The sequence below is a fragment of the Cydia strobilella genome, chromosome 22 (assembly GCF_947568885.1).
Source record: "Cydia strobilella chromosome 22, ilCydStro3.1, whole genome shotgun sequence".
In the NCBI taxonomy this organism is placed as follows: domain Eukaryota; kingdom Metazoa; phylum Arthropoda; class Insecta; order Lepidoptera; family Tortricidae; genus Cydia; species Cydia strobilella.
Genome location: NC_086062.1, coordinates 6,291,723 through 6,316,892, shown reverse-complemented (window position 1 = coordinate 6,316,892; position 25,170 = coordinate 6,291,723). Strand labels below are relative to the sequence as shown.

The 25,170-nt window shown below is 36.0% G+C and overlaps 2 protein-coding genes across 2 annotated transcripts in view; one reads left to right on the top strand and one right to left on the bottom strand.

Annotated features, from left to right (window-relative positions):
* Positions 1–25,170, top strand: part of LOC134751421 (dual specificity tyrosine-phosphorylation-regulated kinase 2) — a 216,973-nt gene that overhangs the window by 130,815 nt on the left and 60,988 nt on the right. The window lies entirely within an intron of this gene.
* LOC134751617 (uncharacterized) lies at positions 12,950–23,854 on the bottom strand. Its single transcript, XM_063687096.1, has 2 exons — positions 23,656–23,854; positions 12,950–14,739 (listed from the first exon to the last, which is right to left on the bottom strand). Exons 1-2 carry the CDS (start codon positions 23,695–23,697, stop codon positions 14,182–14,184), a joined length of 600 nt encoding a protein of 199 aa, XP_063543166.1. The 5' UTR covers positions 23,698–23,854; the 3' UTR covers positions 12,950–14,181.

Below are 25,170 nucleotides of genomic sequence, written 5' to 3'. Positions count from 1 at the left end.
ACTTATGATTCTTATGAAAGAGATATTTATATATTAGATATTTTATTATATTATAACCACTTGGTGATCAAAAAACCCAGCTAGGGAAAACGTGAGGCCTTAAATGTAAATGAATGAATAATTTTACTAACTTGCAAGAAAGTTCTAATTTTATGCGCAACAAATATTCACTCTCGCTGCGCATGTTTCCGCGATAATTTTGACTGAATTTAGTAAGTTGTTTCGATAAATTCGGTTGACGTTTGCCGCACTTCTAAACGCATTAACATAATTATCTAACCCATCTTTCGATCAAAGGTACTATAATCTTACCTTAACCTGGATAATAAATCGCCACTAAATTCAGAGATACGAGTACCAACATAACACCTGGCAACTGCACAGCTTCTGTTTCCCAATTCCCTTGTCAATTTGTTAAGTCCAGTTTATGCGTGAATTCCGATTACGTATACACGGTGGCTAAAAAATAAGTGCATTCCAGTTGCCAGGGAGGTTTTGGGATTATACTGAGCAACTTTTACTATGGGACCAACCCCGAAAACGCGAAAAAAATTGGCTGTTTCATACATTTTGGCTGGTCCATTTTCTATGGGAGGGTAAATTTTTTTTCGCGATTTTGTGGTTGGTCCCATAATAAAAGTTGCTCAGTATGATCCCAAAACCTCCCTGGCAACAGCAATGCACTTATTTTTTATCCACCTTGTAGATGTCACTTTAAAGCTCACACTTATGCTGGTTCTTCTGAGTCGAAAGCTCGAATAATGGTGATACGTGGCCAAGCCGTGTTTTCCCAATTGCTACGCGAACGCGTTCGAATCAACTTCTTAGGCACCAATGAAGCGTCACCTCGACATCCGTAACAATTTGATGTAATCGGAGAATACACTTATGCTGGTTCATCAGTCCCGCGCGATGGGAACATACCAGATCCTTTGTTATGGTAATGGGTAGCAGACATCGGATCAATATGGTTAGCACTTGTTGATTACGGCGCTCATCGTGTTAATGTGCTGGTGTCAGCGGTTTTGCATGAATATGCATTTTCTAGCATGTAGCTGCAGCTACAAGGCACGTATCGTGAAATTGATAATAAATGGTTGAAGAAAAAGAGACTACCACACTAGACCGAACTAAGACCTCATAAGCCACTAAGACCATTGAAAACAGATCAATATTAAATATGTCGGCGGCAGGTGTTATCTCATGGTTAACTGGAGTGAAAGAAGAAGCAAATTGTTACAAACTTCGATGACGTTTTTGTACAACGGTTACACACGGTTTTGTACAACTCAGTTTTTGTTTTTAAAGTTATACTTTAGAGAAAATATGTACAAATAAGTTTCTAGACCCTCGACACGTTCGATCAAGTCTAGACGGCAGGATCATTAATCAATCCTTCGGATCCTTGTATGATTGAGCAGGTAGCGACATTAGTGCTCATAGTAAAGTTAAGTCTGACTTTGTTAATAGTGAGGCGTTTGAATTAAGATGTATTTAGGTACCAAATGACTCAAAGATGGCCGCTCGTCTAAATCTGGACGGTATAGTTTCTGAAATTTTTCTCATTTTTAAATGAAGGACCAAAAAAAAGGAAAAAAGGTGAGGAAAGGGTTGTCCATTATGTATTTTTGAGGATTTTTGAACCCTGCTCCCTGAGATGTCGTGAGATTTGCCTCGACCTCCTCCTCTTCTCCTTGATATTCTCTCGTGATATTTGGTGATATTCGGCGTCACCCCATCCCCTCTCCCTCTCTGAACACCTCACGTAATTATGAGGGAAGTATACCACGTACTCGTCCATACAAAAAGAGAAAAAGTTTTTCCACTTCTAAATATTTTCCATTCTCCATGATTTTTTAGTATGTTAGTGACACAATGAAAAATATAGGTTTTCCTTTTTTTTCAAAATTTGCAATACAAAATAACTAATTATTTTTTAAAGCGAAACAAACTTAGAATATATTATGCTGAAGCGATGTCAAAATCAAAGTGAATTGTTTAGATTTAGTTAAGAGAAACCGTTTTCTCCCGAAATGGACATTTCATAGAAGAAGTACCGTTATTTCGTTAGGATCGTAAAGCTGTTCTTCCCTATTTTAATGTACGCCCCCTAACTAAAGTGATATACATACTTTAAGTCATTCGTATTCTTCAGCGAATCGTTAAAATCTTTCCGATTCTTGGATGATATGGTTCGTAGTCTCACAGGGCCACCGCGAACAACGTTCGACGTGTTGCTTGCCTCCCTGTCACATTTACGTACGAATTTACAAGTGCGACAGAGAGGCAACACGTCGAACGTGGTTCGCGGTAGGCCCTCTGGTAGCAGCGATCACATGTTAGTTAAGTGTAGAACCTAAACGAAGTTGGCATCGATTAACTCCCACATTAGTCATTCGGCTCCAGACGGTCGCTCGGGAGTCTAGACGGTAGAATCGTAGCTTAAATATTTCCAATTTTTCTAGTATTCACGTTTCACGGCAGTCAAGTCACAGTATTATCATACAGAACGGCCATGCACCGCCCCGCCCCGATTCGAATTACCTCGCCCCGCGACAGCAGATTGACGAGCTTTTGCCGACCGCTCAGTACTGTTTTTAAGCAACTTACTCACACAATGACGCATGCCGCGTGCCGTTCACACAGAAACGCAAGTGATTTTTGATGTATAGCGTGTCCGCCCTGTGGTCAAGTAGCAATGTGGCAGCGATCAATCAATCAGCGATCAAGTTGAAATTTATGTTCGAGGTGTATGTAGTTAGTTATTAACATGGAACTGGAACTCAAAACTAACAAAGTCTCTATACAAATTTCCATGGTACCTCCCTATCCGATAATTATCTATTAGAAAAACTGTTTACTTTCCTGGGAACTAAATCGCAAGTGCATTTACATGTCTCAGGCATTTGAGCCATTTCCGGTACTAACAACCACTCTAAAACATGCCATGCAATTTTGAATCCTAATCGTCGTATATAAGGTTCAAAATATAGATATTATATCGGTTTGTATTCGAGGAATATGGCGTGTGAACTCCTTATCGAATGAGGGAGTTAACTCGGGGTTAGGGATGCGAAATGTATGTAAAGTAATGCAAAATCATATTCCATGCAATGCCACTTGGCTAGGAGTTCGAGTCGAGTGTAAACCTGAAAACATGCAAACGTCCACTCGATAACGGGTACGGGCCCGCGGTTTGAGACTACGTTAAAAATAAAAGTAGGATATTCATATGCAATTATATACACGTAACTGTCACCTGCCTATTGGTAAACTGAAATAGATGTATTATATTAAAGAAAACGTGACGAAGAAGTGATAATAATTTAATTTCTTCCCAAAGTTGTACCTATTAGATTATTTTAAACCGGGTCACTCACGTATTATTAAGTCGAATAAAAATAATAATAATAAATAATCAAAATAAAATAATCTAATATGTTTGAGTCTCACGGGAGTTTTAAAGTTGTACCTATTATTGTTGGTTAATAATGGTTAGTTTGACTTTAAGTGTTGGTAAGTAAATCAATATTATAGGTATATAGTGAGGGCTAAAATGGTCAAATAAATCTGATTTTCATCGTAACAAAGGTGTGTTACGACATATTTGGCCACTTTGGCCATCACTTTATTATTTGATGCTAACTTCACAAAGATAAAATGCAGTATATTTCTATCAATGTGTTGAAAATTTAGGATCAACACATACTGATCTACTAACACATGACCTTAATTAACCGTTGAACATCTGACATGTGTCAACTGGATGGCTAAAACGTGTTCAAAAGCTAATTACCATAAGAACCCCCGTCGTTCTATCTGAATAGCCATACATATTTATAAATAGAACCTTTGTGGCGGCAGACGCGTCGGGGCCTGCCAAGGGCAAGGACGGAACACGTAGTGTCTGTATTACACGCACGCAGATTATATGGGGCATTTTCTATGAAAAGGGACCTTATCGTCGATGGCGCTTACGCCGCACAGCGTCGCGCGGCGTTGTATTTATATTGGAGCATCGTTTATAATGGCGTAAGCGCCATCGACAATAAGGTCCCTTTTTATAGAAAATACCACATATTCATACAGAGGAACAGAAATGTATATCTAGTTAAATGGCATTATTTTATTCTTAATTTTTTTACCTGAATCGCGTTACAAAACTAACAAAGAAACACAGAAAACAGAAAAAAACGGTTAGAAGTCTGTAACCATAGTGAGAATATTTGTAAAAACTAGCGACCCGCCCCGGCTTCGCACGGGGTACACAAAATCTGAACAAAATACACACCTAAACCTTCCTTAAGAATCACTCTATTGACAGGTGAAAACCGCATGAAAATCCTTTCAATCATTTTTGAGTTTATCGCGAACACACATATATACAGACAGACGCGGCGGGGGACTTTGTTTTATAAGGTGTAAGTGATACGTGAGTTAAATCGTAAAGTTAATTTAATGTCAGTAACTTACGACAGTTTCAATTCGAATATTTAAATTAAAAAAGGCAAGTACGGCAGCCTGCCTGACCTGTCAGCTGATAGAAATAAAATAATAATTTTACTGTTTCTCATTAGAAAAGTATGCGTTGACCGTGACCGTCCTTAGTCCTACAATATCCTTATCCTTAGTAATACAACAATATATTACCATATGGTAAAGATACCGTATGATAAAGTTATGCGTAAGAAATGACAAAAGTTTTGCGTACTCTTATGTGCACTGAAGAACTGCTTACATGTCAGATCGTCTTGTCACCTTGTCAGTCATTTAATGCTTTTCATTTATTTCCATTCTGTCTTTGAAATAATTCGGCTAGTCCATTTTAATAGTCACCATCATCGATTCGATCTAATCAATGTCAGATCATCTTGTCAGTCATTTAATGCTTTTCATTTATTTCCATTCTGTCTTTGAAATAATATCGATTAGTCCATTTTAATAGTCACCATCATCGATTCGATCTAATCAATGTCAGATCATCTTGTCAGTCATTTAATGCTTTTCATTTATTTCCATGCTGTCTTTGAAAGAATATCGGCTAGTCCATTTTAATAGTCACCATCATCGATTCGATCTAATCAATGTCAGATTATCTTGTCAGTCATTTAATGCTTTTCATTTATTTCCATTCTGTCTGAAAGAATATCGATTAGTCAATTTTAATAGTCACCATCATCGATTCGATCTAATCAATTACCTGTACGATTTCATTTGACTTTAATGGTCCATTTCACTTCAGCGGGCGAGCGTCGTAAATAAACCCTGATGACTACTGTTTTACTATGTTCAAAATCTTATGTGAGTTTCTATAAGATTACAATAACTTAATGTATCTATGGAAAGACATGCACCGCCTTTCTTTGTTTGATGTCTTATGAGTTTTCGTGACGCAAAAAAGAGAGCTGGTACGAGTATTTAGACTCTTTTTAGAACAAAAATTCTTTTCTTTGCTGCATTTGCGGGATCTAAATCCAATGGTTTGGCCAAGTACTAGTACCATGTAAACACCTACTGATTATAGTTTTAGTTATACTTTTGTATGTAATTTTAGTTTTAAGTTTATTACGAATAAAACATTTGATTCTGATTCTGATTCTGATTCCAATCACTGGCACGCCAACGTTTTTTTATTGAACTAATGTGGTCCTTGTTATCATGATAGGGATTATAATCCTCTAAATCAGCTTTGTTGGTGCTTAACCAACGCCTTTGTAATAAACCTCGTTAAAATAATTAATCCCATACACGATCATAAGTAAACATAAGCTGCAAACCAAAACGAGTACATAAATATTGGCTACGTCATAAAACTCGTTGACTTTATTGTTTTTAAAAAGATATGGCGCTGTAACCTCAATTTATGTGGCTTAAAGGCATTAAATTAGGATCGGGAAATTTCAGCTGAAAATATACGGTGAATACGATACGTCAAGTCAGCACTCGCCCTCCATAAATTATAAGGACCTTAAGCTGTCTTTAATTAATTGATTTAATGTAGCTGGCACTTTAACGGAAAACGGCACTTATAACACGCTCTCCTACGTTATTATTTGAGAATTTTAAGAGCTGGACTGATCTCCATACATTTTTATTATTTACGAGAAAACCGCAAACTTCTTCTTGACTGGGATTAAAATTAAAACTAACCTATTAAACCTAAACTGTATACACTTAGTATATAAAAACTTTTTAATCACAAACTAGTCCCGTCAAAAATTTCCTTTTAAGTCCCGAACTGTTCCCTACCTGGCCCAAATGTTCCAAATATGCCAGCTGCGTTGCCACGCTGAATGGCTAAGGATATTTGTTGGACCAGGTAAGATCCAGCACGGGGGTCACAGCCTCTGTCCCTCAACCGACGCCCGATCTCCCTGACCAGCTTTTTGGCCTCGGCGACTGGGATTTGTATTTATTGTTCTTCCCTTCCCTCGATCTTGCTCTGCAAAATGTTAAAAAAAGGCTTTCAGGTTCTATCCTAGATATTTACTTAGATGCCTAACCTAACCAGGTGCCGTGCCCTGTCATCTTGCTTTTTATTTATTTATTTGTATTATTTTCAATAAGCAAATATTCTCATCTATCACACTAAAACCCTGATTGGTGTTTCTTTTTGTCCATTACTTTCTCCGCCAACACCACATTTCAAAACATAGTATGACTAGGTAAGATGTAAATAGGGTAAAAGGGATAGTGCATAATAAGATAATTAAAAACAGTCACACGAGCATCTGCATTGAAATGCAGATGTACTCTTTGATTACGTTTCAGGTACACTAAGAGAAACTTCATTTAAGGGTCTCCGGCAAGCTCGGTTCTCCATACAAACGTAGTTCCGCTCTCATTTTAAAACGACTAGCTAGATTGCTCTGAAACTTTGAACTAACAATAGGATAAGGTATATCTATGTCAGTAATTAGTTTATGTAACTTCAGATACCATAGTTAAAAAATTACAGCGAATTTAAGTTTTTCATACAAAACTTGTTTTTGCTTTATAAACTGTTTCGTTTGTTTTATAAAACTGGAGCTATATAAACTAATTTCAGACCTAGATATAACTCACCTAATGTCAATGGTATGTGCAAAGTTTCATTACAATCCAACACGTAGTTTTAAAATGAGAGCGGAACTACGTTTGTATGGAGAACCGAGCTTGCCGGGGACTCTTAAAGGTTTATTATAGTCTACTGTCTAGTTTAATGCGTATTTGTTAACTTAATTTTTTTCCATAATGTTGTATGTACTAGTAACAGCTAGCCAAGTAGGGCAATAATGTATGGGTATCTTTATTATTATTAGTAAGTTCTACGATATTTTTTAATATGCTGTAATATCTTACAGGAACAGAATAACCCCTGTCATTTTATGAATGACAAGTCACGATTTACCTATACACAACTCTTTAAGGTGAAGAATCTTTCTGTCATTTGGATTTGAATCTGTTTGTCTGGACATTAAGATCGATATTTAAACGCAATGCTTCATTATAACTTGCATTTCATATAATTTCAATCATATGATGTTGTATCCATTTAAAGAAATACATATAAGTCGGAAACTGACGTCGTGTCAGAATACAGGGTCATTTGTACGTTAATAAATAATACGAATAAGTAAGATATATGTGAATGCAATCAGGCGATTATTGACAACCGGAAAAAATGCATTTATTTTAAAGTACGTGGGTGTCGGTGTAAAGCAAATTGATACTGACGTTTCAATGATTTGCTAACCTTAAATTAAATTTAAACCTTTAATTTAATAGCAAAGTGACTAATAACTTTACATTGATTGTGATTGTATTTTTAATACGATTTGTTTGTTAAGTAAAAAAGCACCGTCGGATGAGATGGGTCATATGAAAAAAAAAAAACACATTCTGGATGAATAGATAGTCAGAGGAAGATCCAAACGGAGATGGCGGGACGACTTTGATACATATTGTAAAGAGTGGCGGGATTGTGCATTGGACAGTAACAGGACCCAATAGCGGGAAAGAGAGGGCGCAGTAGTAAAAAAAAACATAATTTTTACTGCATTTAGGCCAATAAATAATTATGAAGAGTAAAATCAGTTTGGCCAGCCAAATAAATAAATAATGTAGGTACTATATAATTCACATCAACATCACTATTTGTATCCATCGGTGGCCTACCATTCAACAGAAGTGAATCATCAAAGTTCCTTATACGTATACTTGAACACATTAAATAGTTAAAAAAAACGCTACTTTTACACATTTACAACTAGCAGCTGAATACAATTTGTGTTTAACTAATAAATACATTTATTGATGCCTTAACTGCCAATACAATTTACATTATAGGAGAAATTTACCTTATTTGTATTGCATTGTCTGGCGCCTTCATAAAATAAATAGTAATAAAAGTGTTAATAGAAAAATTACAATATTCATTCAAGTTTGAATCTTAACACAACTTCATAGATACTTAAATGCAATAGACTTTATTCTAACACACCATGTCTTAGGTATGAGCATTAACACACTGATAACTTTCATTCTAAATGCAATCGTATCACAACGCCTTTGAGACTATAATAGCTGTAGCGCTCTACCTATTTGATGCTATTTTGTTTCAAAGAATGTTCAAAGTTGTGGTGTTTTATAAGAATCACATAAAATATTGTGTTGATTTGGTTTTGCCTTAATGTCTTTTATTAATTATTATTGATGATGCTCTCCCGATCGATTTCGGCCACAGCGACTGTGTGCTCTGGAGTAGGCAATTTTTAATTCGCGTTATTAGTGTAGCTGATCCACTCTCTGGTGCGCCCTTAGGTGGCTCACGTACCCTATCTTCTTGCTAAATACTAGAGCGCATTTTGGGTACGTCAGCGCACCACCTACATAGTTGTAGGGAATTGAGGTTGGCGGCCGAGCTATAAGCTCATCTCGTTTTCTGTCAAGCTCATTGCGGCATTGGGTAGTGTTATGATAAGGGCCTACTGGGTGTAATTTAAAATAATATGTTACAGTTCAGCTAATAAAAAAGTATTTGTGAACACGATTAGTTATTCCTTTTGTTTATATTTACTGTAAAGACTCAAAATTTAAAGCTAAAATTCCTACGAGTAATCGGAGTAATAGAGCTAGAAAGATTTACTAAAGTTCAATGCTACTCTGCTCCTGAAATCAGTTTTATATAAAATTTTTGCTATAATTACTTATTTTAAAACCTTTTGTCGATATATACGGGATCTCTTATAGGCACTTCTGGGGTGAAAGGGTAAAAACGGGATCCTATAACTTAGACTCCTCTGACCGTCTGTCTGTCACCAGGCCGTGTATCTCATCAACCGTGATAGTTATAGACAGTTGAAATTTTCACAGATGTATTTCTATTGCCGCTATAACAACTAATACTAAAAATTCCACTCTCGGTGCGCGAGTCCGACTCGCACTTGTCCGGTTTTTTACACTAGGTAGAGCTGTTTTTTATTTTCGACACTGCTTAATATTATCAGTATCTTCTTTAGCGGATTTTATTGTGTATGTATTTTTATTTGTGCTTGGCCTTCTCTATTCAACCCGGATTATCTGTAACACTGCATTTAACGCTAACATCAATTGAATCGGTACAATAGACCTAGACAAGGGCAAAAATTTAGGTCGATCATAAGAGGTCGTTACATTAATTATAATTACACATTACTTGCTTTGAATGCATGCTTGATGTTATCTGCTATCTATGATGAAACGTAAAAGGTCGTATAGTCTAAAGGAAAAGATATGCTCTTTTATAGTTTTTCAAACACAATCTGTCAGTAAGTGAGAACAAAGAAAACTATACACTGATTTAAACTCACGATTTCTCCACATTATTAAATTGTAAAACGGGAACTGTGATAGATGTCATATATTAAAGAAAAAGTGACGAAGCCCTCCAGTTCACTTACTAAATACCTTACTTACTTAGTTTTACTTAGTAAACGAGACCTAATCGCGTATTTAAGTTTTAACATTTACCTCCGACGTTTCGAGGACGGTCTTCGCCGAGACCACGGGGGCAACGGGGGGGTAAGGGGTGAAAACTATACTCATCCCTTTCTTTTGGGTGCTAGTCTCCGTCTAAATATGTTTGAAATAGGATAGTCCTTTGCCAAACAATAATAATAAAAGCAGGTTGAAATCGCAGTTTCCTTAGACTAGATTTTCGATTTTTCGATGTTGGCGGTAGACCCTCATATTTTCTAAAGTAGTTTTTTATTGTGTCGACACAAACGACAGACATGCGGCCATTTAAGACTTGAGGTTGATAGTTGTCATGTCAGAATGTCAGAACATTCTGACTTGTTATTGTCTTGTCGAAAACCTTGACATCAAAGAATGCTGTAACGACTTGTCTGACTACCGTTAACAGTGTTATATAAATATCACGCTTGTTATGATTGCTATCATATGATGGTAATCTTTTCAATTGTTTTTAAGTAGCCTCCACATTCTTATATGTGTAACAACTTTTATTGGCAAGGAACTACATTTAATCCTTTACTTACATTTAATCCATCTGACTGCGGCTAATTGAAGAGATTAATCTGTATCACTGTCTCTATTTGTGAGAAAAGATATAGATATGAGTTAGGTAAAATCATATTTTAATGCTTACCCTATCGTCATCACAGGTCCTTTAGAAAAATAGGTTAACCGAAATGATTCAGCTCCACATTTAACCATAAAAAATAAGGAGAATTGTTGAAACTCGTAAAAAGCGTCGTACAAGTTTGCAATGTCCCACATTTAGGGCCCGGAAACGAATATCGCCGATAGCCGCTATGGCGTGCCGCCGGAAGTGCCCAGGAGAGGCCATTACTGGGGTTTATTAAAATTTTCGCCGTTCCCACGGGCCTGCGCCTGGTACCGCCTGTGACGTAGGCTTTATGTTGGGTTATAGACTGGAGTAAGCAAATATTCGCCGATAGCCGCTATGGCCCGCGAATATGGCGTGCCGCCGTAAGTGCCCAGGAGAGGATTACTGGAGTTTATTCCAATTTTCGCCGTTCCCACGGGCCTGCGCCTGGTACCGCCTCTACCTGTACCAGCCTTTACCACTGGAGGACAGTTTATAATTTATATATAACTACTACTTGTGTTTGTGACTACTTAAAAAAACACAAATATAATAATTTGATTTGTTCCCAAAGTTGTAATATCATTTTATCATGTAGCTAAAATCGCAGTTTGCGCTAGCTATTAAATATGGTTATTACATGACTACCTTAAAAGAAATGCACTTAGGAAGCTACGGTTAAAGTTTTTTTAGATTGACATAAGCTCTACCTAGACATAAAGATCATTTACATTACTGTTGGTAAAACCAATGACAATGCATTAAAATACCATCATCAACACATTGTAACAATAACCTATTTTCTAATTACCCCTAAGCCGTGGGATTAAATGTATCAACTGTGAGCCCGCATCGCCGTGTGTTGCATTATCCCATATTGAGCGTAGTTAACACGTATGCGGGTGATAATGTGCTTAATGTGTTTAATTATGTTGCGGATTTTGTACAGTCACCTAAGGTATACCCGAGTAAGATTGTTTGGTAATATTTCTGAAACTATGAACATTTATTATTTTATTTTTTATTTGAAAATTAAATTAGGCAACAAGGCCCATTGAACATCAAGGAACATTGATGGGATGCGGCTGATTAGCTTTCTGAGTACATAGATGCCGATACAACAATCGGCAACTAGGACCCTGTATTTATTGTACTATCAGCTGTCACAGCGCCACAGGGCGGACACGCTATACATCAAAACTCACTTGCGTTTCTATGTGTGAACGGCACGTCTGTACACGCGTCATGCGTCATAGTGTGAGTAAGTTGCTTAAAAATAGTACTGAGCGGCCGGCAAACGGCCGTCAATCTGGTGTCGCGGGCGAGGTAATTCGAATCGGGGCGGGGTGGTGCGTGGCCGTTCTGTATGATAATACTATTACTTATTCTGTGAGAGTGCAGCGAATTTGTATAAAATTTATATACAGGTGACACAACAAGAGTTTTAAAGGCGAATTCACTATGATGACAGCTAAACATATCATGCTATAGGGGTATTAGCCGCCATAATAATCAATTTTAATTTATTTAACATAATATTGTCCTTGGTTACCGCGATAGTTAGGTATTTACTCGTAAAATAAAACTATTAAAACGGGTTATAATCTAACCCAACGTACTTAAAAATGCAAATGCCGCGTCAGTGGTTTGAAATATTTTATAATCGTAAATAACTGTGGTCTGTTTACGCCCATCTGATTGTATGGACAGTTAGACTGTTCCTTTGGATGACAACTGTAGAGGCCGTTTTTTTTCGCTAACTGCTCATTAAATGCTATCGATGCCCTCGCCACTACAATTTAGAATTATGACTGCGAGATAAGAATTAATTAATGTGTAATGGATCAATTACATAGATATTTGAAATTAGGTCACTCCCATAACCCATAACTAATATAAAACGGAGGTTGACACAAACCTATTAAACTTAGGTTCAGTGAAGACGAACATACATACATAATGTTTCCTTTCACATACATACATAGTGTTTCCTTATGTATTTTACGTATACCTATATCGTACGACAACATGTAAATTAATCTAGTTATGTACAGAAGTTATATATCTCTTTGATACTGGGAATTGAACAGCCATTCAAATTATTGTAGAAAATGTTGAGCTAGTTTAAGAAACTAGTGATCGTTGTTCTGGTAGCAATACGTGCAAGCGTAGTGTACAAAAATCATATACTGAATCACTTGACTTTTGATAGAATCATTAGTAATTGTCATAGTTATTATTATAAATTGATATAAATTACTCTCGTAAAGATATAAAGTGCCGATTAAATTTTTGTCAGGAATGTCACGACTATTATAAATAGCTTACCTGTTAAACTATAAAATATAAACGAAATTCAATTAAATACATTTATAATTGTAAATACAAAATTTATTCACATTTTACTAAACTGTGTGTAACGTTCCTTTGACATCGTCAAATAACTAAATAAGCCAATGGCTACAAATTATCATTTAATTTAAAGTAAGTGTAAATACATATGTACATTACAATACGTAAGTCATTTATTAATGACAAACTGTAAACATTATATATTAAACGTTAAGTTATCAAAACTGTTTTGCATTTAATACTTTACCTACTTTTAGAAAAGTTAAATATTGATTGCATATATTAATGTTCCATTTCCACAATTTTTTTCTATATTGTAAGGGAAATGTTCCCTCTCAATAATATTAGAAACAGTACATTATATATACATAATCAATTACAGGTATTATCTTTCACAACTAAAATGTATGATATGTCATTATTCTACATTCAGCTTACTTTGCCACATACATTACAATTAAACTTATAAGGAATGAACTAAAATTGAAAATAATATTATTGCAATTACTATATATTTCAATCAAAATATAAAGCATTACATACAAAGTAAGATGTTACTAAAATATAATGTTACGGGTCTAGTATATGCTGGTATCAAAAAATGTAACATAAATTACAATTTATGAACCACAATTAAATAATTATATTTTTAATTATCACAACACAACGAATATATCACATTATACATCTATTACGGCATTAAATACAATTGGTACGCGTCACTATCTTATTATTTTCTATACGTTATTATTTCTGCGAAACTTGTCTCTCAATTAAGATAATTCCAATAAGTCTGTGCTGAAAGAAAATATTACTAAGTGTTTTCAACTAATATCAAATAGCTCTTTTGTGTACACCATTTCGCAGAACTAACTTTATTATAAAGCATATTAAAAATACCACTTAATACTATCTAATACTAAATTTAATTTGGTTTGAATTTTAAACTGGCCAGGGGAACGAACACAAAACATTAAATATAGCAAAGTATTGTCCCCGCCACGGCTCTCAAAAGGGTTCAACTCCGGATTAAAAGGGATTACTCCACGACAAAGCCTCTGGACCGCCATTAAAATGTTCCAATAATCTTATTATTACAATATAATTACAGTCCTTTGACGCCAATCTTTGACTAGAAATTAAACGATCACAATTTCAACTCCTCTGAGAACACTTACATTTTAAATAAAAATGCATTGAATTGAGCAACTATTCCAATTATACCTACAGGAGAAGTTTTAACTCTTCGAAGTGAATATGTTTAAGAACTTCGTTTTGATGTTCAGAAGGGTGGTGAAAGAACGTTTGACTTTCTTCTTTGGTGTCCTGTCGGGGCATAGGAAAGGTTCCGAAAAGGCCTTGTGCATCGCCAAACTGACCGGCATTACTGGTTCTTGCTCTTTTGGCAGTTGGTATTTGTACTCTTTAACTACTTTCTCTTCATTAGGATCGTATCTGTATAGAACCGAATACGTCCTTTTGACTTTCTTTGGGACTCTCACGACACTGTCCGTCCTAACTGGTGTCCTCTCGCTCTTGCAACGCTTAACCTTGTTCCTTCCGTAGTAATCTTCAAAGATCTCTGCGTCTACGTAGACAATCCTTTTTCCCAAAGCTTGCTCTCTCTCTTTCTTTAAACTCTTCCAAGAGGCAATGACTGATTCTCGACGGAAGGTGCGGTTGGGGTTGTGACGGCTGATGCAGTACGTCTGATCCTCCTGGATGTTGGATGTGTCCTTCAACGGAGACCCTCTCGGACTCGGACTGTAGTCGATCTCGTAGTCATCCCTCGACACCTGAAACGATATAAAATATAAAGTTAGTTTCTGTTATCTTTAATCTACAAAGACATGGTCATTATTCTCTTGGCCTGTCACATAAACTACGAGCTACGAGAGATCTTGAGAATTATTTAAAATACCAATAAAATAAATTTTCTACGTGACTGCGAGCGCGTGTAGGGCTTAGCAGTCCCTTTCTGCGGCCGTCAGTTTTTATTAGCCGTCTCGCTTACGTCATTGTGGCCCTTCGGTGCCCACATGTCTGGTGCCACCTGTCGCCAGCATGTGTTGAAGCCCTTGCTCGTTTCGTCCATTTTACCCATGAACTGTCTAGGAAGTTTACTTTAAAGCAAGAGTAATTGACGATTAATCACGGCTTATCTACTAAAGATCCAGTTCTTATTGTAGAGAATCTGTGAGAAAATCGCACGTAGACAGAGTGCTCAAGGCACGACATAACAATCAAACTCAAGGCTCAGAGGTGATAAATGAAAGAGTCATCAATCTCCTGAAATATTTTGTTTACAAATCGTTTGAAGTAAAAGCTCTCGCGTTAACTGTCCGAATAACCGTTGTTGCCCAACGCCTGAGTGCGCTCTCAAATTTTGTTTTTCATGTTGCGGGTATTTTGAGTCTTCATATTGTGCAATGCTTTTTTATGGGATTTATTTGGAATCGAGAATGTTGCAGTGGTCAAATATTTTATAGGTCAGGCAGAAATAGACGGGTTATTATTAGAGTTCATTAGACTTGTGTTTTAGAGGAGTTATTAATATTGTGGTTTGTGGTTCCAGCTCATTGTTCATTATGCTTCGTTACCGAATATAATCAGTCCGGTTTGGAGACCTAGTTTCGAGCCGTTTAGTCGTATCTTGGTAACAATTAATCTCGGACCCGTTAGAAAGGTCAACGTTTACCAGTGTTTGGTTTTAGAATTCTGGCCTAATTTTTAACAACCGTTACACCTTGAAACGATATATCTCGCGTTCGCTTGACACGACGGATCTGCTGTTGTGACAGGCTGTATTGTGTAACATTATTTTTAAGAGCCAACAGGAGCCGAGACCAAACTCAATTTTGAGATTTGAAAGAGAATATCGTCGTCGCGCTGACGGGGGCGGTACCGCGTACCGAGGGACTATCCCAGTGTGTGTGGTGCACGCACACCGACGCGCACGTTATTTGCGCTCCTCGCCGGCCTCACGCCGCTCGCGTTTTTAGTAACTAAATTCAATATCCTTCTACAACCTGCAATCTAATTAACATTTCGAGTTACAGAATAGTAAAAAAACATAACACAACATGGACATACAAGAAAACATTGTTGTATAAAAACATACAAGATAACGGCTGTTAAATTAATCCAATTAAATATTTTTAAATATGATAAACAAAAATATTAAATTATAGTCGTGAGTATTTTAAAAGTAAAACTCCCTTATACCTTGATTTTAAACAAAGTATTTTACTTATAACTTACTTGGTTCGTATGAATTAGTGACATACCTAATTAAAAAAGAAAGCTATAACTCCCTCGGGAACAATATAGGCCTTTTCCCTTCAGTACACCTGCATGAAATAAGATCTTTTCGAGCAAGCGTCTTGAAAAACAAATTTGCCGCTCTCCGGCTCCGTTGAATAGAAAAAAAGAAAGCCTCAGGTTAGATAAAATTATCATAATAAAGAAACATGTGACATGTGATATTTCTTACTTTGATGTAATTATACAGTTTTATTGATGGTCCGTTTTTTTATTTATGTGTCAGATTTTGATAAAAATAGGTATAAATTGAAGAGCTCCTAATTCTGATCGGAATAAATATGAAACCCAATAAATAAATAAATAATAATAAATATTAAATCAATATTATAGGACATTCTTACACAGATTGACTAAGTCCCACGGTAAGCCCAAGGAGGCTTGTGTTATGGGTACTCAGACAACGATATACATAATATATAAATACTTAAATACAAATAGAAAACACCCATGACTCAGGAACAAATATCTGTGCTCATCATATCATATCATCGAACCCAGGACCATCGGCTTCACAGGCAGGGTCACTACCTCCTAGGCCAGACGACCGGTCGTCGCCCAATATTTTGGGACAATAGTCTAGTCTACAAAAGGTTCAAGGTGGTGAAAAAAATAGTGTAAGCTGTTCGCATAAAAAAACCGCAAATCGATGTACAGGTTAGCCGTTTGGTACACGTATATACTAGTCAAAACAAAATTTTTGACCCGCAGTTCCTAAAAAAAATTTTTAGGGGAGTGCTGAAACCTTTTTTTGTATAAAAAAAAACTTTTTTTTTAAACCTATCGTATACTTCTCATCTATCATACGAAAGGGCTTTTTGAAGCGATTCTGAAAATATACCACATCATTGCATTTTAGCCATTTTTAGGGTTCCGTAGCCAAATGGCAAAAAACGGAACCCTTATGGATTCGTCATGTCTGTCTGTCTGTCGTCCGTCCGTATGTCACAGTCACTTCTTTCCGAAACTATAAGAACTGTTGAAACTTGGTAAGTAGATGTATTCTGTGAACCGCATTAAGATTTTCACTTAAAAATAGGAAAAAAAAATTTAGGGGTTCCCCATACTTAGAACTGAAACCCAAAAATTTTTTTTTTTTCATCAAACCCATACGTGTGTGGTATAGGGATAGGTCTTCAAAAATGATATTGAGGTTTCTCATATATTTTTTTTCTAAACTGAATAGTTTGCGCGAGACCGAGAGACACTTCCAAAGTGGTAAAATGTGTAACCCCCCTCTAACTTCTAAAATAAGAGAATGATAAAACTGAAAAAATATATGATGTACATGTTACCTTGCCAACTTTTACCGAGAACTGGTTTGAACGAGATCTAGTTAGTAGTTTTTTTTTAATACGTTATAAATCGTAAACCGCAATTTACCTTTCACTCACGTTTCACATAAAAATACATTGTTTAAATTGTGTAATGTACGGAACCCTCGGCGCCCGATTCCGATTCGCACTTGGCCGGTTTTTTCTTAAATTGAAAGAAAAAGAATTTTCAAAACATACCAAGTTTAGGCTCCTCCAGATACGATATGGCTGATTTTTTTTGTACAAATGATACGTGATATCCTCATATGTAACCCCAAAAAAGCAATAAAAAATTTATTTAGTTTTTTTTTTCAATACAAAGTGACACAGTTCTACTTAACCCTTTAACTTGACCCCAAACTTGGTGTGTTTTGAAAATTCTATTTGTTTTAATTTACAAAAAAATGGCTAAAATGTAATGATGTGGTATAATTTTAGAATCGCCTCAAAAAGCCCTTTCGTATGATACCACACACGATAGGTTTTTGGAAAAAAAATATGTTTTTTTTTTTCATACAAAAAAAAATGTTTTAGCATACCCCTCCTAAGGGATTTTTTTTTAGAAACTGCGGGTCAAAAATTTTGTTTTGACCTCTTAGTATGCGTGTGCCAAACGGCTAACCTGGACATCGATTTGCGGTTTTTCTTTGAAATTGGGCTTGTACGGCTGCCACTAATAGAGATACTAACTCCTAAAAATACGTATGATACCTCATTGGATTCAGAATGATGTCTAGAAAAATGTATTCGAAGCGTTTATTCCCACATAAAAAAAGTTCAAAGCTATTAACAAAAAACGGCCAAGTGCGAGTCGGTTCCGTACCATTACGCAAAAAACGGCAAAAAATCCCGTTTGTTGTTTGGGAGCCCCACTTAAAAAAATATTTTATTCTGTTTTTAGTATTTGTTGTTATAGCGGCAACAGAAATACATCATCCGTAAATATTGCAACTTTTTAGCTATCACGGTTCACGAGATACAGCCTGGTGACAGACGGACAGGCAGATTGACAGACAGACAGACAGATATTATTTTAAAGGTATTAAATATTCTTTTAAAAATTAGGAAATAATATGGTGTATTTAAAACATATCATGGAATATACTACGGTTATAAATTGATATTATGTAAAGTAATTTTTTTCAACAAGTTAGGCAATTATTAAGTAACCACATTTTTTTCGAACTTTCGTCTTTGTTGTAAATAAAAAAAAAAAAGAAAATAATTGGCGTAAAAAGTATTTCGCCTCGTGGAGCCCCTTTCATGAGATCACGTCACAAAAGTTTTAATAAAATTAATACTTTGTTTAAAATAAATTTTTGAATAATAGTGAAAATTGTAAAATATAGGTAATTCTGTGTTTTATATGGGTGCTTGCCTGAAATAAAATCAATTTATTTTATTTATTTATTTATTTTATTGGGATACCCTCCTACAATTTAGGAGGGAATTAAATCTTCTCGGGTCCGTGGTGTAGGGTTGGAGCCGGCGTAGTTTTTATCGCGTATATATATATATATCTTTACTTGAAAAATAATTATAGTGTATAACTAGCCTTATGAACCGATTTTGCATGTACAACCAGCCTTAAAGTTTGTAGTCTATGATTGTTCATTATTTTAGTATGTGGGTATTTTTGCATTTTGTAATTTTTCCTCAGTCACCCGTTGACCACGAACGCTGTAAAGAGTTCGAAACGTCGGGATGTATTATAAATTCAATATACGCGATATAATCCGTTTTCATAGTTTTATTTCATGAGTAACTATCGCGGTAACCGAAGACAATATTATGTAAAATATAAAGCAATATAATAATACGTACTTAGAACTGATACTTTTCTAAATAAAGAATGAATAAACTAAATTGTGTAATTAATTTTTAGTGCAAATCACCACAATTTGCTTCTAAAGAGCAAATCTGTGACCAAAAATTATATATAGTTTTAATTTTTCGTTCGTATATTCAGATTTGTGTATGAAAATGTGAAACTATTATTTCTAAAATAAATTATTCGTCCCTAATTTACACAAAATTTATACCAAATTTGATCTCATATCAAGAGATAGGTAGAAATAGAGGCAAACTGGACCGCAGAAGCCGACTTTTCCCCTCCCTTTTTGGGGGGTAGCCAGGACTTAATCTCGTAGCTAGTGCGTCAGCTCAGCTTTGTATGAACCAAGGAATAATAAATAGTGTTAAACGATATCCCCTGAGGCCAAAGTGCATACTCACTTTACTTACTTCGCCTACTAAGAGGCAAATCGCGATTTTGTTATGGTTTATCGATAACTTATCACGTCACTAGATTATCGACTTTCAATGTCGACTATTGCCCATCACTTTTCTGTCCGTGTACGTATTTAGAAACTTGACCCCGCCCCTAAAATTAGTGCGATAAGGACAACTGCAGCTTAGGCGAAAAATCCTGCGTAAAAATCTCAAAAATCGAGGTTTCGTACTCGACTGTTTCCTCCTCCAAAACTTAAGTAATCGTAACCAAATTTGGAAATCTAAATGATTATGAAATTGTCTGTGTCGGACTGTTTTGATTTTTTGGCTAATTGATACCAGTTTTGAATACCACGCCTCTCATTGCGGCATAGTCAGTGAGGCCATTTTTGGCCATGTTTGAAGGGCTCTAGCGCCTTAAAAAACAAAAATATCAAAAAAAGCAAAACACACCGACAGAGATATTGACAATATTAATCTGTGTTGAAAAAATCATTCCTCTAGCTTCAAAAACCAGGGAGGAAACAGTCGAGTACGTTTGTATGGAGAAATGACCACTCCTGTTGGCTCTTAATGGGTGCCGAAAAAAAGGTGCACTCGCGAATTCGGGTCGAGAAATGGGGTCACTGTAAATAGACGTTCTAATCCCAGTGCTAGTTAACGGTCTAATTAACACGTTAAATTAGGCTACAGACATTATATTATAATCTAACTTTGTATGTTTTTGTTTCAGGTAAATATTTACTGCAATGGAGTAATTACTACAAGTGTGAGTTTGGCCCATGCGCGCCCCAAATTATAACTCGACTGTCGTAATATGCGTGCGTGTAATATTTCTGTGTTACGAGTGGAACTATTCCTGGACCTTTATTATAGGACTGAAGGTGATACAACCTAAAGTTAAATTCGTCAACCGTCTATTCTCGACATTGTTGAAAACGTTCAATGCAACGACTATTTTTAAATAGCTGCAACGTCATACAAAACTGAGTGGAGTAAATATTTATTCTATCCGTGACCTGACACGTTTCGGTGATAGCACCTGTGTTTATTGATTCGTGCTCTCAGATATTGTAATTTGAGCTTTCAATTTTTGATTTTAAAGTTGATTTTGGTACGGTTGAGCAGCACCTACTTTCCGGTCCCGTTACCCGTGCATATGTGCGAATGTTGTGCAAAAAAAGCATTACCGGCGCTCGAACGTGTTTTTTTTTTGCGATTTACAGCTACGCTGTTATGCTGAGTAATCTTTTAGCTAGATTTTATATTATTATATATTCATCGTGCAATTTTTAAACTGTTCTACTGTTATTTTAATGGCAAATAAATGCATCATACGCATTATGCTGTATTTAACTTGGCAAATATAGAAAATGACATTCTCAATACTAAAAAGTCAAATAAATTATACGGTACGAAATATATCGTTCTAGCGTTATATTATTTGCTTTTTATTTAATTTGATGAATTAAGGGCACCTAGAATTTAATTTTAGATTGAAAAGGCCATTACATTTTGACGTTTATTTCAGAATCATATTTTTAGGGATACTAAGACTCAGCGCTGTCCGTCCGTCTGTCTGTCTGTCTGTCCGTCCGTCTGTCACCAGGTTGTATCTCATGAACTGTGATACTTTCAAGTTTTCATCTGTTGCTGCTATAACAACAAATACAAAAACAGAATAAAATAAATATTTAAGTGGGGGGTCCCATACAATAGACGTAATTGTTTTACCGTTTTTTGCGTAATGGTACGGAACCCTTCGTGCGCGAGTCCGGCCGATTTTTTTTTCTAGTTTTGCACCATTTTTAAAAAGTCCTGAATATACTCCACGTATTTGTAATAAATGACGCAAAGAAGCACACAATCGTTCCGCGATCAGAAGGTCGTTTCTGATACGTAATCGATTTTTGTTCTATTTTGGCCATTGCCAAGTAGGTATTCTAGTGCGGTAACTAGCAAGGTTAATAACCGATTGATATTGCGACAATTAAAAATAGTTGTGACGACAGTTCTGACTAACAGTTACCAACTTGCCCACACAGATTTTTTACGTACGAAAATTAGGATGAGTAACCCTTTTTTTACCATATTGCACCAACGTTAAGGACGTTGTACTAATAACCCGAAGCGACTTGTAACAAGTTGTATCCTGTCGTATACTAATAAGAGATAGTTTTCCCTATTTTTACTACTAATGACATTGTTTTTAGTTCATTCAGTTTTGTAGCAATAAATATATCGTTCGTTCGGCCTTCGGGGAAAGTTAAAAAGATTGAGGAAAAAACATGTCTAAATTTCCTATTGACGCAAGCTAAACACTAATATAATTTAAATGAAATCTGTTTGATGAATTATTTTTCTAATCTTATTTGTCAGATCGTGTTTACTTTTATCAGATCTAGCTCGTCCACTTTCGAAACCATAAACCGGAATAACTAGCAAATGACAACTATTATTAGGCATTGTTACAACAGCATCAAAATTTCACGTGTGAAACGTCGTATGAGACTGTATTCTACAGTGACACACGCCCTTGTTGCCCCACTGTTTTCGCAAGTACGGTGAAAGTACCAAATTTGCCAGGCGAATTCATAAATGACAGAAAAACCGGTATCGACGTCAGACCCGATGACACCATGTTTATTTTACACTTTCTAATCTCAACAAGGTGCTAATAAGTAATAATCATTATTTATCAATACAGTAACAGCTTTTTTTAATAACTTGTTTTTGTATTCCAATTCGCGATCAAGCTTTCTATAGACATAAGACGTTTTCTTCCGCTTTAAAACTTCTGAAAATGGTTGTGTAATGTTTTTTGAAAGTTACATGTCCCTAGGGCAAAAACGTTAGTCATTTTCAAAATACAACATATTGATTGCCAGAAAACATTGTTAACAAATTTTTCACAGTGACTCTGACACTAGGTTGAGCCTGTCTTGCCAAGTCCCTTATAAGGATTTACAGAAAGCAAGATGCATGCAATAGGTAAAATAATTAATAGTATTTTCGAGTATACATATTTATTCAGATGAGGTTTAATATAATATTTGAAAAATAAATTATAGGATAAATTGGAATAAATTACACTATGTCAAGATATTTCATTTTAAAAGCTCTTAAAATCTCTAATTTAGTATACATTAATCTTCCATAGCTATTCCGAATCGAAATCAATCACTAATCTGACCGTAATTAAACAGAATAATTAATAGCCCAATGAATAATAATCCTGCTTAACAATTTCTAATTTGCTTTAATTGTTTGAGAGGATTACAAAACGAAATTAGATTTGTGGAGCATTGGTTCAGTCAAGGTTGCTTAAGTACGAAAGTTAAACGGGTAACCTTTAACTTACCGAATAAAATCGACTTCATTTAAGATGAACGTAATCATTATTATTAAAATCTCAATTGGACACGGAACATCGAGTTTGGACGTTGATTAATTCGTATCAAACCTTCACGAAAGCCGCAATGTCAAGTGCTCCAAAATTAATTCCATATTCTAGCGCGCTCGGTTCAATGCCTGCCTCGCCGTCTCACAGAAAAGGCCGTTAAGTTTAAGTGGCAACTAGGCTCTTACTGCAGTTTGATAGTGAGTGGAAAAGCATAGACAAGTCAGTTGCCTTTTAAGAACATTAAACTGACCATGCACTTGCGTAATAGCCGGCTGTAACTGTTCCGTAATACAAATAAGCCTATATCAAGCCCAAAGGGCTTATAAACTTACGACCAAGCTTCTAGCTCGCGCCTTTTAATCTTAGTTTATCGCATTGACTTGTTTATTACGTTGAGTCGTTGACACTTCACACGCGCCAATTACAAAACTTGAACTTACCACGCTCTCCCAACTAGCACCCAGCACAGACTTGTCCAGCATCTTTGAACACTTAAACTTCACTTCTGATTTGCAGCCAAAAAATTGGGTAATACTTTGTTGACACGATTCACTCGGGAAGCTGAGATTTGGCACGATGCTCTCCGCTCGAGCTATCCTGAACGACTGAAGCGGTCCCGATTCAGCTTTATATATATAGTGCGGGAATGGTCAGGAAGTCGCCCCCCAAGTACTAAGTATTTCGGGTGGGGGTTCGGGGAAGCCCGTCTAAATGCGTCTAGTGCGTTGCACCCAACTTAGTCCCGATTCGCATTCATTATCTATGCTAAGACAGTTCGCGGATCTGTATGAGTTCGCAGTGTTTCTTGGTACTTAGAATCATGACTTAAATTTAAAATCGTTTCGAATTTTAAAGAAACAATCGCTTAGAAATAAAAGCTTTTTTAAGTATAGTCGAAGAGACGTATAATTCTGTTTTTTTTTTTGAGTCGTGTAGAACTCATTTCAACGGGCAAGACTGAAAAAAATCCTCAATTCAAGCCTCATTGCCAATCTAAAAAGATGATGTTAGGGTGGTCTTTTATGAGACCTTTGCCCTATCAAGGGTTTGGTTGATATATTCCTTAGTTAGGCTCTATTTTTTTCTTAATTTTTAGTGACATTTATTTCCTAATTTTAGTCTTCAGATCTTTAATTCCTGTTAAATAAGCACCGTTTGGCGACAACCTGTTGCTAAGACTTAAATTTTCCAGCTTCTAAATAGAAGCTGCCAGTGTAGTCGTTAAAAATAATGGTCTATGTCAGTAAAAGCTTTTTGTGCCCTCCGGCCGGACAGCGCCAACTTTCGGCCCGCTGCGCTAAACGAAGTTGCCGCTTTCCGGCTCCGTCGAACAGAAAAATAGTATAGGTACAAACAGCAACACTCTTAACTGTCCAACGGTGGACCTGCCTTTTGTAATAAGGTTTACCGATAGACAGTTAACAGTGTGGGCGATGGTACACACCTCGGCCGGTAAATAAGAAAGCCTCAGATCTCAGTTTGTTGATAGTTGAAAATTACATGTGGTCTGAGACATTTCTAACTTGACTGCCCTAGGTATGTAGGTAATATACTATTATGCTTTTATGATGAATTTTTCCCCTAAATGAATTTGTACTTAACACCTCTGTTTTTTCTGCAATATTTCACCATTGTTAATTGTATTACTAACAAATTATATGGGCATTTGCCTGAAATAAATAAATAATTGAAATTAATTGAAATTGAAATTGTTATCACAGATTGCCAATAAAGTAATTAGGTTAAAAGGCGTGTCGATCGTCACGTAAGAGAATACGTGATTGTTTACGACGTGGCCTAGTTGTCCCTAGACCGATGTTATGGGTTCCTACGAGATCAACATGTGATGAAACAGTGGCTCTTAGTTATATTGATTTTTGTTATCTAGGAGCAATTATTCAGTTGTCCCTAGGTTTCGGGTTCGTGCGAGATAAACATGTGATGGTCTACACGCT